The sequence below is a fragment of the Coregonus lavaretus genome, assembly GCF_964263955.1.
Source record: "Coregonus lavaretus genome assembly, contig: HAP1_SCAFFOLD_6837, whole genome shotgun sequence".
Taxonomy (NCBI): Eukaryota; Metazoa; Chordata; class Actinopteri; order Salmoniformes; family Salmonidae; genus Coregonus; species Coregonus lavaretus.
In genome coordinates, this window is record NW_028167167.1 from 13,532 (window position 1) to 30,316 (window position 16,785).

The 16,785-nt window shown below is 40.9% G+C and overlaps 1 protein-coding gene across 1 annotated transcript; it reads right to left on the reverse strand.

The window, feature by feature from the left end:
- Positions 1 to 1,010: 1,010 nt before the first annotated feature.
- Positions 1,011 to 12,714, reverse strand: LOC311113809 (synaptotagmin-2-like). The gene is made up of 8 exons (XM_084189109.1): positions 12,198 to 12,714; positions 11,858 to 12,018; positions 8,271 to 8,399; positions 5,833 to 6,000; positions 3,889 to 4,056; positions 3,543 to 3,660; positions 2,406 to 2,539; positions 1,011 to 1,934 (listed from the first exon to the last, which is right to left on the reverse strand). The coding sequence occupies exons 1-8, from the start codon at positions 12,397 to 12,399 to the stop codon at positions 1,719 to 1,721; spliced, it is 1,296 nt and encodes a 431-aa protein (XP_084045235.1). The 5' UTR covers positions 12,400 to 12,714; the 3' UTR covers positions 1,011 to 1,718.
- Positions 12,715 to 16,785: the final 4,071 nt, after the last annotated feature.

A 16,785-nucleotide genomic window follows, 5' to 3' on the forward strand; every position in this document is an offset into this window, starting at 1 on the left:
CGGACTTTGGCCTCTTACAGAAAGGGTTACATACTAAGCAGGTTGCTGATGAGTGCATGGTGCAAAAGTCAAAGCTAACGACATGAAGAGATACACAAAGTAGAAATCATGCTTACTTTACTCCCATTTGTTTCAAGCAAATGCTGCATTTCCGGTTGCTTGATGATGACTTTTTCATCATTACAATGTGAACATCCAATAATTGAATGTATACCCACACCACTAAAGTCATCCTCAGCAGAGAGAAATAGACTTTGGGCCTTCATGCAAACTTACATTTTAACTGAGAAAACATCCACTCCAGTATGTTTGTGTCAGTCATTTCAGAGATGCAGATTGCTTTACAATTCACAGGCAGTGGCTGTAACAAGCATATGGTCCCATCTTATAACATACACTCCTTTCATCTCGATAGCACTAATGCCAAAAATGTATTCACAATAGTGTACAGGGTGCAATGTTGTCTTAGTAGAATATTATTAATAACTTTTCTTTATTTTCTTGAACATACATCCTCAACATTTTGTATCTTTGACTTAAAATAGTAAAAGGTCAAATGTGTTTTCAACACATGCTATTAGTAGTAAACATCTCATCACTAACAAAGCATAGTCGTCATGGTTTTGGATGACAGCGATAATTCTTCAATCGTCTTTACTTTGGACATGGATAAGTAATCACTTTTACATCCAAGTGGTCAAAGTAGGTCTGCAGCACATTTGCAGTTTCCTTGGACTGTGTCATTATGACATTTGCCAGATTTACAGTTTCCCTCAGCGCACTCTAAGTTGAGAGCCTAAAGGCACCCATGAATTCCTCCCAGTCTGTGTATCACACTGAAAACACTGGAAGCTGTACTGACCCTGTCCATAACGGCATAGAAGTTAATCGTGTTTGATTAACTGCAAAGCCAAATGTCATTTTTGCCACAATATGTCTCTCTCTCATATGTATGGGAATACATACAATAATAATAATAATAATAATAATAATAATAATAATAATAATAATAATAATAATAATAATAATAATAATAATAATAATAATAATAATAATAATAATGAAATTGGAACAAAAAACATTGCATTGTGAAGTTCTTCCAGAAAGACATTCTGGAATGGATTGCTGCATTGTATTACCTTAATACCTACCATCTCACCTAAACCCTTTCCATTAGTAGACTTAAAACTGTTCTGTGTGAGAAATGTTCCAATACTAATCTCTACTGCAAGATATGGCACACTGATGGGTTGAGAACAAGATATATGCTATTGGGAATCGGTTTGGCATGGTTTATGTAGTGCAGTGAGATCACAAGTAAAGCATGCATAATGTTCCATAAACTAAATGAAGAAGCTATAACCAGCATCATATTCATTGAGTCCAAACTTCCATTGTCAGCATCTAAGCATATGTTCCTAAAAAGCATGTTCAAATGAAACACAGATACATTTATCAATCAATCAATCAATTTATCGCTCAATCTCCCTCTTCTCACTATACACTAAATACGTGAAATGCTATGGTGTTGTTTATGTTCTTCGATTTAACTATGAATAAGCTTATATTCTAGATCTTTCATTTTTTTTGTTGTTCAGTGTTTCAAGTAGACATGACAGAATCATGTGTAAGTCATGAATTTCATGCAGTGTAGGACGGTTGGGGAGGGAGGGTTTCTGAGTTAGTTGTTTAGTTGGTAATCAATTGGACAAGTTAAGTTACTTTTTTGCATTTAATCCTGCCAATGCTGCATCTATATCCTCCTCCTGTTGTAGTGGGTGCCACTGGGCAATGGGACGCCTGGGGTTAGAGAGCATGTCAGACCAATGCTTCAGACCAGGGCCCGTCGCCTTGCTGCCCACAAATATCTTCCCAATGGCGTCATTCTTGCCAATCTTGTCATAATCAAACACTGTCACCACCACCAATATTTTCTAAAGAGGAAAGAGAGAAAAACATGTATATGTGTAGTAGATTGTACATGTGTGCGCTCACATAATCACATAGCCATTCATATGCATACAGTAGGTATTAAACTACTAGGGCTTAAAGGAAAACACCACTCAAAAACTGTCTATAGGTGTTTGTTTCATTAGTCCACTGTTTATACAGTTCCAAAATGATAGTCGCATCATAGTGTGACCACTTTCTGTATTTTGAAGGTTCTATATCTTGAAAACTTGATTGCTGACAAGCAAAAACATTTTTTGGAACTGTATCAACAGTGGACCAATGAAACAAACACCAAAATATAGTTTTTGAGTGTTATTTTCCTTAAAAATTCCAATGAATTGTATTGATTTTCTTTCATAGTTGAATTTCTGTAAAGCATCAAAGCATAGCGAAAATTGAAATGTGGTTGTAGGTCTAGAGAATAAGAAACAATAGCAGTAAAGTGTGTGTACCTGCATCATGTCCATTGGGATCTCAAAGCTGAAGGACTCGTTGTAGTACGGATTCAGAGTGTTCTTCTTCACAGTAGTCTTCTTCTTCTTCAGTTTCTTGCCTCCCTGCAGCAACGCAATCTTCACATAGGGATCTGCAAAGAAAGAAAAACAGATATTCAATCTCTCATTTCATGTTTTAAATGCATCACTTCGACAGAGCAAACATGTGACGTGATGTGAGTTGCTTGCTAATTAGAAAAATAATTCAGAGAGCTCATTAATGTAACATACAGTAATACAATGTCTGCAAATAAATCAGAGATTCTGCATCACTGAGCTGTTTAATTAATGGCAGATTGACATGCCTGATTGGTTGGAAATGATCTACTGTTATGTCCAGTGGTTTGCCCTACCAGACAGTCCACCCACAAGTTGTTTTAACAGCAGACAAACTATACATTTTTAGTACTAAAATTGGGTTCTTTGATTTGTGACCAGGGCGGCACCCTTATTGGGGCTTTGTAGACTCCTTTCTTGAAGGTGCTATATAGAAGTTAAAAATATCCAATTATTTCATGAGATGGTTCTGAATAGCACCATAAACATTTCACTTCTGTAACAGTTATCTACGAGTAATTGGTATATGATATGTATGATGATGAAGATATTCAGTTTTTAACATTGTTATGCTACTGTGTTGTAATATGGGGTTGATCATGCTTAATTACTCTCACCTGGGAGTTGTATCAACCTGACTCAACCATGTCAAATGATGAAGTTAGTCCAAAAATATAAACTCGCATATACTTGCAGACCCTTCTCACTGACGGTATCGGACTAGCCACCTCAACAGAACCCATGAACATAAACACAGACACAAGACAGGTAGAATAAAACAACAAAATCATAGATACCACACAGTAAGTGAAATAATGCAACATAAAGAACAGGAATTCATAATTACCCACAACCATCTAGCGAAGGACTGCTTCAACATTGTAAAGAACAATTTGGAAGGGGAGGGTTCTATATAGAGAATGGTTCTTTGAGAAGACATGGTTCTACATAGAACCATCACTCACTGCAAAGAACCTTTCAAGAACCCTTTAAGAATCTCAAGAGTAAACTGTACGTCCAGTGGAAGTCTTAACGTACCAGACAGTCCACCCACGTCCATCTTCTTGAGGTTCTTTGCCTCCAGGATACAGACAGTGAGTTTGCCAGCGGTGGGCACGTAACGGAGAGAGATACAGATGTCTCCCAGCTTCTCAGGCTGCATGGAGATTAAGGATAGAGAGAGGGCAAGCACAGAGAGAGCAACGACACAGAGAGGGAAAGATAGGCAAAAAATGCATATTACAATTGTCAGAGCTTGGCTGTTGTTAATTCTGATGGGGCAACGCTCCCGTCCAACGATTAGCTTAGTTAGATAGATTCACAGAAAGATCAATCAATAAATTATGACTAGCATAAATAGGTTGTGTTTCTTTTCAGAGCATACCTCCTCTTTGTCTGCACTCTCCAGGTCCTTCCATTCTTCGATGGGCTGTCCCAGGTCAATGGTGTTCATGGGGATCCTCACCTCTCCAATGATGTCATGCTTGGAGAATCGGTCGTAGTCAAAGACTGACATCACCAGGGTTTTCCCACCGAGCTCATCATACGGTAACTGATGAAGGAACACATCAACAACAACAACAACAACACCACAACACAACAACAACACAACTTGATTATTAAATCTGATTGTAAAACCACATGTCCCTGCTGTATGCTATTTGACTTTGTTCATATTGATGAAAAAAATAAGCTTAAGAAATATACATGTTACTTGGTGACATGGGCTGCTGGCAAGACATTGATTACTGATATATCAGTAATACGGCACAATGTCAGCCAACATACATAAAGAGTTTTACAACACACAATAGGACATGCAGAAAATGGGTTAGGCTGAATTCTAATGTGTAGCTTTGTTTTTACTCAGGAAACATCTAAGGAGAGATTTATTCAGCTCTAAAGCACTAAAGCATAATTAGTGTATCTAATATGGGTTCTGTTGATTCACTCCAGCCCTTGCAGACCTGGGGCTCTATTTTAACAAACCTTACGCAATGGTAAATCAACAAAATAATTCACCATGTCAATGGATTTAGGTTAAAAGTTCTGCTGACAAAAAGACAACAATGTTGATTCAACCAGTTTTTTCCCAGTGGGATGTCTTTACGCAAATAACAAATTCTAGGCTCCCGTAAATTGTAGTGTATGTGTGAGGAACGTTCTCAATAAGCAAGATATAGCCTAGGCCTACCTTTGATATGGTGTTATAGGACTGAATAATTTGAATATGTTTGGAGGAGCGCGTCTTTGATAACGGGACAAGAGGCTCTCTTTGGAAATGGGGATGGATGCAAGCTGAATGGAGTATGCACTGCAGGTAGGCCTATGTGAATTCTGAATAATGCAAAATATGACGGCAAAAGTCTCACAAGTAGACCATTTAGAAACATTTTATGGATAGGCTACTTGGCTAATGCATGGCCAGGATAGGAAAGACACCAGACGCATTTTTGTTGAACCAGCTTTGGTTATGGTAAGTGTAGCCTACTGAGAGGCTTGTTTTTCAATAAAATGAAACAGACCTCAGATATTACCACCCCTCTCACCTCAGCGCAAGCGAGCTCACATAAGACAGGAAATTACCGATCCTGGCTTAAGGGTTGGAATATAGCAGAGCGCTGGCTTTACAGGTCGAAATTGCCAACAAATGTATAATACACTAAAGCAGGTCTAAACATTCAATGTATTTTCCTGTGGTAAAGGGTCTCAATGATACATATATATAAAACAAATACATTCTAAAGGCATGCATCTGATTTCAAATACTGTTAATTCCAAACTGTTCATGGATGGTCTCTACTCTACCTAGGTCCAATAATACAGATTTGTATTTTCATTCTAGGTCTCTAAATGACTGTTATGCTGAGAGAATAGACAATAGTGTTCTTAACTATGGTGGTAAGTTTGCAGAGTGCTTTCACATTGACCCTGAGAGGCTTATTCAGTCTCCATGGACCTCATTGAGTAGTACAGGAAGCTGCAGTTAGTACACAGGCAAGAGGGTACATAGCAGGCAGGCAGGCAGGCAGGCATGGCAGGCCAGCACTGCTCTACACTATGCCGTGACCACAACAAGAACACATACTGTGACTTCATAATGAAAAAGAAATGTATGCAACAACCACAAAGTCTTATACCATGTAGCTTCTTATGTCTGATTCTTTTACAAAAACTGTTACATTAGATTTAGCTTGAGACTCCGCTGTCCTAGCCAGACACAATATTTTTCAGCATTTTAGTTTGGCAGGATGATTGATACCTTTTTATGTTCCAAATAACTTCTGTGCAAGTACAGTCCTGGTTTAGAAACTGTGTTATGACTTACCTTGAAAACAAATGACTCATTGAAGACAGGGTTCAGGTTTTTCTTTTGAACCTTGGTGTCAAACTTCTTCTTCTTGTCTGGGAGGACGAAGACCTTGACGTACGGGTCAGAGGTTCCTCCGCTGTCCATGGAGATAAGATCAGCAGCTTGGAGGATTCCCACAGTCAGCTGTGAGGGGTGGGGCAGAGCGGACAGGGGTCAGAGACAGCATTGAGACAAACCAACCATTTCAGGTGAGAAAACAACATGCATTAATCTATTAATGTGTGCTTCCTGTCACTGCTGCAGAAAAAAATGCTGCAGCCTTGTTACATAAACTTGTGGCCTGTTGGCTGACAACCAAAAGCTCCAACAACAATCACCACAGCCCCTTTAGATGACCAAGATTAGATACAAGCTATCCACACTAGAGCTGCCAAATGTATTTGCTGCAATGTCATCAGAATGTCACAGAATATCATGTTACAGTAGTTCTGCATATCTGAAAAAGAGGTACTTGTGCCAAGTATCATTATGCTCTGAATGACAGAGAGATGAACTATGTTTAAGGCACAGTAATTGATTCAGTTAGAAAGAAAGGACCTGCTTTAATGTACATTTTCATCTCAAGCCCTGATCCTGCATCAGCGACTCCAAGCCCTGATCCTGCGTCAGCGACTCCAAGCCCTGATCCTGTGTCAGCGACTCCAAGCCCTGGTCCTGCGTCAGTGACTCCAAGCCCTGGTCCTGCGTCAGCGACTCCAAGCCCTGATCCTGCGTCAGCGACTCCAAGCCCTGATCCTGCGTCAGCGACTCCAAGCCCTGATCCTGCGTCAGCGACTCCAAGCCCTGATCCTGTGTCAGCGACTCCAAGCCCTGATCCTGCATCAGCGACTCCAAGCCCTGATCCTGCGTCAGCGACTCCAAGCCCTGATCCTGCGTCAGCGACTCCAAGACCTGGTCCTGCGTCAGCGACTCCAAGCCCTGGTCCTGTGTCAGTATCTCATGAGGGACTTCCTTGTTTCAGAATGACTCTGCATTTTCACTCCTCTTGGACTTATGTCACTGTAACACTGACTCTATCCATTCATTCACAAAGATGCTGAATATACTAGAGAAACCCTCTCATTCCCAGAACCCTGATCTGGATTCACTACTCTCTTGAATATTTTAATTCATCAATCCTAAATCCAGCAATTGTCAGCTGTCACTCCCCAAAAGTGTCGGTGCGCAATTCTGCTGATGTTTTTACAGAGCAGCAGTTTTTTTCTGCAAAGCTTATATAAGAATTTGCCCTGAATTAATTGGACAGCTCAATAGCCGCTTTTACTCTCAGAACCGACATGTCACGAAGAAATCAACGAAGAATATGATAAGCTGAACATCTAGCGTGACTGGCCTTAACCCATCTTCAGGATGAGGAACACATCTTCAAACAGCACTTTGCTTCTCTATCAAAAAGGACCACTTTCAGCAACTGAGAAAATATTAAAAAATCAACTGACACATCATCCTCACACGTATAAACCCTCAACCTCTCAAGGGTTTATGTTGATAAAAGATGTTTGTTTGTTCAAGGTACTTTGAGGGGATGTGGGCATGCTATTTGGAGCATACCCACAAGGGTCCCACCATGCCCACTGGTTTGTACTCAACAATACCAAAGCTGAGCTCAGTAAACACACACTAATTTCTAGATGGATGACTAACCACCAGGTCCACCACTCTACTCTCTGGGTATCCATAAATCTGTCAATTAGACTAACTATGCCTTTAACTTCTAGAAGTTGATAGGGATGGGTATGGAGTCCTCGAACTCAATCTTTAACCATAGATCACTTTTTTTTCACACACTAGGCATATGTAGGTGCAGCAATCTCGCATCACATATTTTGCCGCTGCAAAGCGGCGCTGTGACCTCGCCAAAGCCGAGCAGGTAACACAGCTCATTACAGTTTCAATGAATGATTCAAATCATTAAAAAAAAAAACTGAATATATAATGAGCTATTTGATTTAAGTTGATATTTAATTAGTCAACTTACCTTTAGTAGTCCTTTTGATTCCTAACATAAGACTTCTAAAAGCAAGCACCACTGCTGAGGTTACCCTTTTTGAAGATTGTGTTCCACGATATAATATAACTAGTTGATATTACGGTTTCAGTAAACAAATCTTAAAATGTCACTTGTTTTTTTATTGACTGAATATATGGTGCAATTTAGCCATTAGGATGTGTTATTTTAAATGGTTATGATAAATGCACTGTTGGCATATAGATAAATGTGCACATATTTTTTCTCATCCCTAGAAGTTGATGGAGTCTTACTGACAATGCTGCAAATATTGTAATACGGTAAAACAGTCTAATACAGGTTTTGCTGAGCAGTAAAACAGTCTAATACAGGTTTTGCTGAGCAGTGCCTACAATGACTAAAAGGGGAAATATCAGCCACTGACCTTACTGTCTTGGAAGTCATAGTCCAGCGAGTACTGCAGCTTGCCAAGCTTCTCCTCCTCCTTCTCCTCCTCCTCTTTCTCCTCCTCCGTCAGGCCTGTCTCGCCTTCATCATCGTCGTCGTCCTGTTTCTGCAGTGGAACACAGGACACAGGGATCAGAGTTCAGGGGTCAGGGGTTAGCTGTAGGAGCCAGAGGGAGGGTGTCCCAGCCCACCCACCACAGACAGCATGCCACAGACAGACAGTGGACGTCCAGGAGGCTTGTGTTGTGTTGCTTTGCGCTGCGTAGCACCAGGGTTTGTTGCGTTGCCTTGCATTGCCTTGCATTGCATAGCACCGGGACCTGCTTGTTTTTGCTCCCGCTTACCTGCTCCTCACCTGGTGGCATAGTGGAATACCATCCTGTCTCTAATGCAACCAGGGACTCAGGAATGATATGTTCTAGCTAATGACTTGAATTCAAAATTTCCGTTGGTGACACAATTGTTTTAACCGGTCTTTTACGTCTTACCCCAAATTCCCAAGGAACTAGCTAACTGATCCTCCAAAAGCAGGGCCTGTATAATCATACTTGCTTCCTTTTTATTCCATGAATGTGTCACCAAGGAATGTTCCTCTCAAGTCAGGTCACCATTTTTCCAGCCAAATGGTAGCTACAGGATTAAAGGGCATAGCCAGCTATTTGCATAATGTAGAAGCAGTATTTCAGTTTGATAACAGCCAGTTATGGTAACCCCTGTTTCTGACATGTTCAAGTTTACGTGACTATTTCATCTGAAAAACTGTTTTATTTTTTTATTCTCATTCTCACTCTTCATTGAGTGACAAAGTAATTGGGGTGCAGATGAAAAATCTTCATTGATTGGTCATGCGGTTATCATTGTCGTCATCATGTTCCACAAACAACCAACCATGCCCTTTTTCACATGCAGATATTAATAGTGTCATTCGTGGGTTGCGTTTAAACTATGTCCAATACGTTTCATATTGGGGTGAGTTTGGCATCACACTGTCTCATCATGAGCGATACGTTATTTCAATCATTTTTAGTTTTCTCTCAGGGTTTTATGGAGCAGACCATAGCTTTCTCATTTAAATTCTCAAGCCATAATTGCAAAACATGTTAGAAAAGCAAAGAAGCTACGATTTTCATTCCATGAAACCCCCCCTCATCATCATCATCATCATCTGCCCATGGGCCAGAGAGCATCACCGCGATCCTTCCACCTACCGTAGATCAGGGGTCCATCACAGTCAAGAAACACGATGCACACATAAGAGACAGAGTGAAGAGGAGGAGAGCAGAGGAAGAGGTTTGAACTTACGACACACCAGAAAAACAAACCAAACCACCGGCAAAACACGATGAAAAACGACACAGTGATTGTCTGTTCATTAAAAACATAATTACAAAAAGTCCTACTTCCAGGACAATCTTTCACCATGTGGAGACAATTAATTGTTTTAATTAACTGTTACTGGTGCATGGGGCCCTCTTAATGATATCGGACACATTCAGCCTGGAATTAAGCAGGAGCACTTTTCACAGTCCTCCCCCGTTTATTTTGCTCTGTCTGAGATACGGCTCCTCTGATCCATGGGTATCATGTCTATTATCCTTAAGCACGGAGGCCAGCTTACCCTAGCAGTCATCCGCTAATTGGAATGCCACAAAAGACAGGGCTTCATTACCTTCTCTACCCATTATCCAACCCATCCCTGGTCACTTTCCCATAACAAATGTGTCATTTTTCACTGTATGTCACAATGAAGTACAGCACACAGTTTAAAACGACAACAACAACCACATCAAGAGAGGACAACAGAGAGGATAGGAGGTTATCGATATGTCTCCCTAAGTCTGGTCTAAGTGCTGCCAATGAAAGATCAAAGGTTGTTATTGATACACCAAGGGATGCATAAAGAGCATTTGTTGTTGGTCAAATCTATATACAGATGTTAGATCTTAATTTGATCACTCTTTTGTTGCTGAGAATTCACAGAAAACCCACACTAACACACAGTTATATTAACAGTATTGCACTTTTCATGTAGCCTACTTTTGACCTAACCACTGATCAAGCAACATTATGAACTAAACATTCAAATTCTGTTGCTGCAATTACACTATACAGTATATACAAAAGTATGTGGACATCCCTTCAAGTTAGTGGATTTGGCAATTTCAGCCACACCTGTTGCTGACAGGTGTATAAAATCGAGCACACAGCCATGCAATCTCCATAGACAAACATTGGCAGTAGAATGGCCAGTACTGAAGAGCTCAGTGACTTTCAACGTGGCACCGTCATAGGATGCCACCTTTCCAACAAGTCAGTTCGTCAAATTTCTGCCCTGTTAGAGCTGCCCCGGTCAACTGTAAGTGCTGTTATTATGAAGTGGAAACGTATAGGAGCAGCAACGGCTCAGCCGTGAAGTGGTAGGCCACGCAAGCTGACAGAACGGGACCACTGAGTGCTGAAGCGCGTAGAGCATAAAAATGGTCTGTCCTCGGTTGCAACACTCACTACCGAGTTCCAAACTGCCTCTGGAAGCAATGTCAGCACAATAAATGTTCGTCAGGAGTTTAATGAAATGGGTTTCCATGGCAGAGCAGCCGCACACAAGCCTAAGATCACCATACGCAATGCCAACGTTGGCTGAAGTGGTGTAAAACTCGAATGCATAGTGCCAACTGTAAAGTTTGGTGGAGGAGGATTAATGGTCCGGGGCTGTTTCTCATGGTTCGGGCTAGGCCCCTTAGTTCCAGTGAAGGGAAATCTTAACGCTACAGCATACAATAACATTTTAGACGATTCTGTTCTTCCAACTTTATGGCAACAGAAGGCCCTTTGCTGTTTCAGCATGACAATGCCCCCGTGCACAAAGCGAGGTCCATACAGAAATGGTTTGTCGAGATCGGTGTGGAAGAACTTGACTGGCCTGCACAGAGATCTGACCTCAACCCCAACGAACACCTTTGGGATGCAAGCCAGGCCTAATCGCCCAACATCAGTTCCCGACCTCACTAATGCTTTTGTGGCTGAATGGAATCAAGTCCCCGCTGCAATGTTCCAACATCTAGTGGAACGCCTTCCCAAAAGAGTGGAGGCTGTTATAGCAGCAAAGGGGGGACCAACTACATATTAATGGCCAAGATTTTGGAATGAGATGTTCGACGAGCAGGTGTCCACATACTTTTGGTCAGGTAGCGTATTTAGCTGTTGCGATGTAGGTCTAATTAAGATCTTCCATCTTTACATATTGACCGAAACTTTACTGAGTTCGTCCAACAATATAAATGGTTGCACAGTTAATAAAACAGGTAACCTTGTTGTTATGGAGGAATGGAGTGTGTTGCTTTGTAGGCTTATAATTACAGACCCTGTCTGTCAGCTATCCCGAGATTCATTCCTTGTCATGTTTGTCTACTTTCATCATCTAAAAATAAAAACGTAACTCATTGATTTTCATATGAGTTTTGTGTTCAATTTAAATAAGTATCCTGAGTGTGATATAAGTTATGTCTGTGGGAGCTGCATGTACTCTGTGGACTGAGTTTCTATGCGGAGCCCGAAGCACCATACCTCGTCCCCTTTCATGTTCTTCATGTTGAGGCCATCTTTTCCCTTCTTTCCCTTCTTGTTCTTCTTCTTCTTACAGCAGCACTTCTTTATAATGCAGAAGCAGCAGGTGAGGATGAGGAGGGCAGCCACCACAGCGATGGCTATGATGGCCCAGGAGGGCACTGCAACACACGGGGGGGGGGGGGGGGGGGACACCACTATGTAAACACCTCAATACAGGTTGGATTTAATTGAGCTCCTATGACATCATTCAGATTTTGGCTTCTCTGTTCCATGTACACGAGTTATGAGTCAGGGTTGGGAAAGAATGAACTATTTTGGTTAACCAGGGAAGACTTACGTGGGATCTTATCGATCTCGTTCATGAACTTGCTCTTGATCTCTTCGAACATGTCGTTCTTGGAAACTGTGCCATTGCCTGGGGGTTCAGCCACGGTGGTGGCGATGGCGACAGCTGGGGCCGCGGTCATGGTGGCGCCTGTGCCCGTGGGCTCTGGACCCACCATGGCCTCTGGCTTATTCTTGAACAAGTTCCACTTCATCCTCAATGACTAGGCCACACACACAGTCCCTGGGGCAAGTCACAGACACACAGAGAGACAGTCAGTTGTCATCACCAGCAGCACAGGCAATGAAGTGTGTAACCTTTAGTATAACGCACACAAACACCCACACACACACACACACACGCACAAACACACACACACACACACACACACATCAAAAAGACATGTATTTCATCACTCATTACCTATCACCATACATGTATCACTATCATAAAAACATTACTTCATGGCAATGTTAGTGAATTAAAAACAGGCGTCCTTTAGAGTTTTACTTCAGAAGTTAGATTAATCCTGAACTCTCTGGCACTCCACTCCAACAGACACAATTAATTAGCTGAGTAATGGTTTGCTGCACAAAGTAACAAAATGGAGGATCTCCCAAGTGAATAAGCACTGTGACCCAACTCAATGCCTTAGCAATGTGTCAGACAGTAGAACAGCACAGTGACCAGGCTGGAGTGGTTTGTAGGGAAATGGCCTCCTTGACATTTGTCCACATCACAGACCCTGAGGGTAAAAATAGTTGTGTGTAAAATGCCAGCCGGTAGACCTGCATCCTTAATGTACTATAAACTCCTAAATTGATTTAACTCAGGGATGAAACGGCTAATCTCATTTGTTTGACGCATGAGACACAGTATCTTAATATTACAACAATGTCAATGGAATAAAATTCTGTCAATGGGACTCAGTCCCTTGTGAAAGTCGATATTCAACATTACAGCATTACATCACGGTCTGTTAGGGATTAAATACAAATGAATGGTTGGAGTTAACACATATTCTCCTTGAAGTGGAAAATGTGCTAAATAAATACTAAGGCTCCCTATCTAAAATTAGTTCTAAAGAGGACTATTTTCCATTTATGATGTGTGATCTGTTCCCTCTGAAGGAATGGCAAAGACTAAGGTGATTGTAATATATCAGTTATAATATACATATTATGTCTCCTCTGAAACAATGATCTCCACCAAATTGAAATGAGGCACTCGTGACTAAAACATCCTTCTTTCTAGATCCAAAAGGCTCCTTAACAGCTTCTACCCCCAAGCCATAAGACTGCTGAACAATTAATCAAATGGCTACCCGGACTATTTGCATTAACTCTTATTTTCATTAAAACTGCATTGTTGGTTAAGGGCTTGTAAGTAAGCATTTCACAGTAAGGTTGTATTCGGCGCATGTGATAAATACAATTTAATTTAATTTAATTTGAATCCTAATAGGATTAGCAATGTACTGTACTGAAACAATTAACTCTGTGAGAAGGTGAGCTGGAGAGGCTGATTGGGAATTATCACCTTTGGATGATTGTTAGACAAACTGCTTTAGCGCCAGCTATTGCTCACAAAAAGTTCTCAGGAGTTACCTTTTTCATTTAATGACTCATAATTACAACACATATAACAGTGAATGGCTTCTCATGTCTAATTAGGGATTATTTTTCAGTGAAAGGATATTAAAAGTCAGTAAAATGTGAGGGATGAGATCACTGTGTAAATAGAAAGGTATAACATAAAGCAAATTAATTCTGTATATTCTCATCTACCCAGAAAGGTTGGGCTCAACTCAAATTGAAGGCAACTTTAACATTGATTTTTTTCAATTATTGAATTGTAATTTGAATTTACTTCCTGAATTGACTGCCCTGCTACCCAGATGGATGCTACGGTAACAACAGTGTTTAGCAATCTGACTGCTATCCGCAATCACCAAACACAATCATAAAGAATAAGAATGCATGAAACGCTATAGCCACACGTCTGTCTTCTTCTGGGAATCCTATAGACTACAAACAGCTGGCCAAATAAATTCTCTTCTCAGGCCTCAGCAAGCATCATATCATTCTGTGCCAGTTCTGTGTTGCTCTCAGGGGCGGCAACAGGAGGGGAGAGTAGGGAACGTTGCCCAATTACATTGAAGTCTGACAAATTATTTCCCAGAATTCCTAGCTACAATGGTGTCTCAGGGGTGACACCAGCATATGATTAACATTTACAGATCACGGTGATACTCATTGTGAGTCATACTCATCTTTGATTGGGTAGGACTAAAGCAGGGCTGAGAAATGGCACGGCAGTGTGAAAAGCGTACCTCTCACCTTGAACCAGCCCACTCAACAACGTATAGGATAAAGAGCTATTTGTTCCCACACAGCTCTGCCTCCCTATTGTATCCTTCAGGATATCTAAGCTGGAAAATGACAAAAGCCTGCTCCTCTATTCTGCACATACAGAATTGGTTGTGGATCCATGACTCACAAAATCGATGATGGCAGATGACGAGGAGAGTAGATGTGCACATCACAATAAAGAGACATCTCTAAATCCTATTAGTCTGGTAATAGACTAACCCTATCCATCTCTCCTGACATCTACTAACACTCTCTGGAGAAGTAGCTGATACAAAATACCATTATTGCAGAAGGTTGGCATACAATACTTTGACAAACAGTAAAGGAGTATTGTCAACTATTGAAAAGGGATAGAAACTGGATATGTTGTAAATGAAGATATGCTTCTACTAACGTATACTGAGTGTACAAAACATTAAGAACACCTTCCTAACATTGAGTTGCACCCCCTTTTGCCCTCAGAACAGCCTCAATTCGTCGGGGCATGGACTCTACAAGGTGTCGAAAGTGTTCCACAGGGATGCTTGTCCATGTTGATGGCAAAGTTTCCCACACTTGTGTCAAGTTGGCTGGATGTCCTTTGGGTGGTGGATCATTATTGATACACAGTGGAAACTGTTGAGCGTGAAAAACCCAGGAGCGTTGCAGTTCTTGACACACTCAAACCGATACCTCTGGCACCTACTACCATACCCTGTTCAAAGGCACTTCAATCTTTTGTCTTGCCTATTCACCCTCTGAATGGTACACATACACAATCCATGTCTCAATTGTCTCAAGGCTTGAAAATTATTCTTTAATCTGTTTCCTCCCCTTCATCTACACTGACTGAAGTTGGATTTACCAAGTGACATCAATAAGGGATCACCATGTGTACCATATTTTGCTCTAGATCAGCCAGCCAGATCACCACGTGCATTCTATTTTATATAGATTTTACCATCAAAGAAGAATGCTACCTTGTCAAACCAACAGTCTTTTGTTGTAGTGTTTGGATGTAAAGAGGTGTTTACATGCAGTTGACATATTTATGGTTTCAGAAACGTTGTGTTAAACTGTACAGTTGTCTACCTAAGATACCAAGCATTAAGGCAATGATATACTGTATGTGCATTGTCTAAAGTGGCAACAGACAGTGAAATGATCAAGACATGGGTCAGCAGCAACAGTAAAACAGCATTCTGTCAGCGTAGTTCATAACTAGTCTGTGGCCGTGATTCAATGCAAGGCGCATTATGGCACAGACAGGTAATTTATGTTTGAGCCAACATGCGCAGCGTTTACCGTGAATGCGACCTCCGCAAATGCTGAATTATCGGCTATATAGTACGCTGCTCTATAACGTGGCTTGGATTGAATCCAGGTCTGCGTCTTCGTAATGAAACCTCATCTGCATTGACCTATAGGCCACAAATTAATAAACTTTTCATCTCCAACAGGTGCATTGTTTAAAGTGTTCAAAAAAAAACTTCAAACAGCTAAAGGCTATATGCTACCCCACTCCACAAGATGCGTTCACTTCCAGACTCCTAATGAAACATTACAGCAGAGAAACTAGTTGTTGCCGAGCAAATCAGATCCAGCTAAATTGCCTCTGTCTGAAACCTTACAGCCTGCCTGAGGCCATGCTAGTCAATGGAGTTTGGGGTCGGACCAATCGAATTACTAATTGTTTGACATCACAGACAGAATGAAAATGTCTAGTAGAGACACAGCTGTTTACACTGTACTCTCTCTCATTTATTGATATATGCCAATCTATTTTTTCTTTTTTAATTATTATTTTTTCTTTTTTTTAAAGATCTGCTTTAATGTTGCAGATAGATTATAACTTTCTAATCCTACATTTTGAATCCGGTGTCGTTTTGCGTATCAGTTCATAATCACTATGCCAATCTTAACAGATAAGGAGAATTATATGACAAATTAAAATGATTCCTGCCAAACAAATGGACATCACACTTTTAATAACAGTCATAACAGCAATTCCAACAGGCTATATTCCATCATAGTATAATAGCCCTCGTCTCACTCTCATCTTGTATAGCGACTGTAAGGCTACAGAGACAAGAAGAGAAAGCTATCCATCCTATCTATAGCAGTGGTATGTACAGTACCTCAACCTTGCAGGTACAGCAGGGACTCTCAGCACTTAGATACCAGTTTCTACATTTCTGCAGTTCAGCTCTGGACAGCTCCACTTAGCTAGTCACAAACCTAAAGCCCCA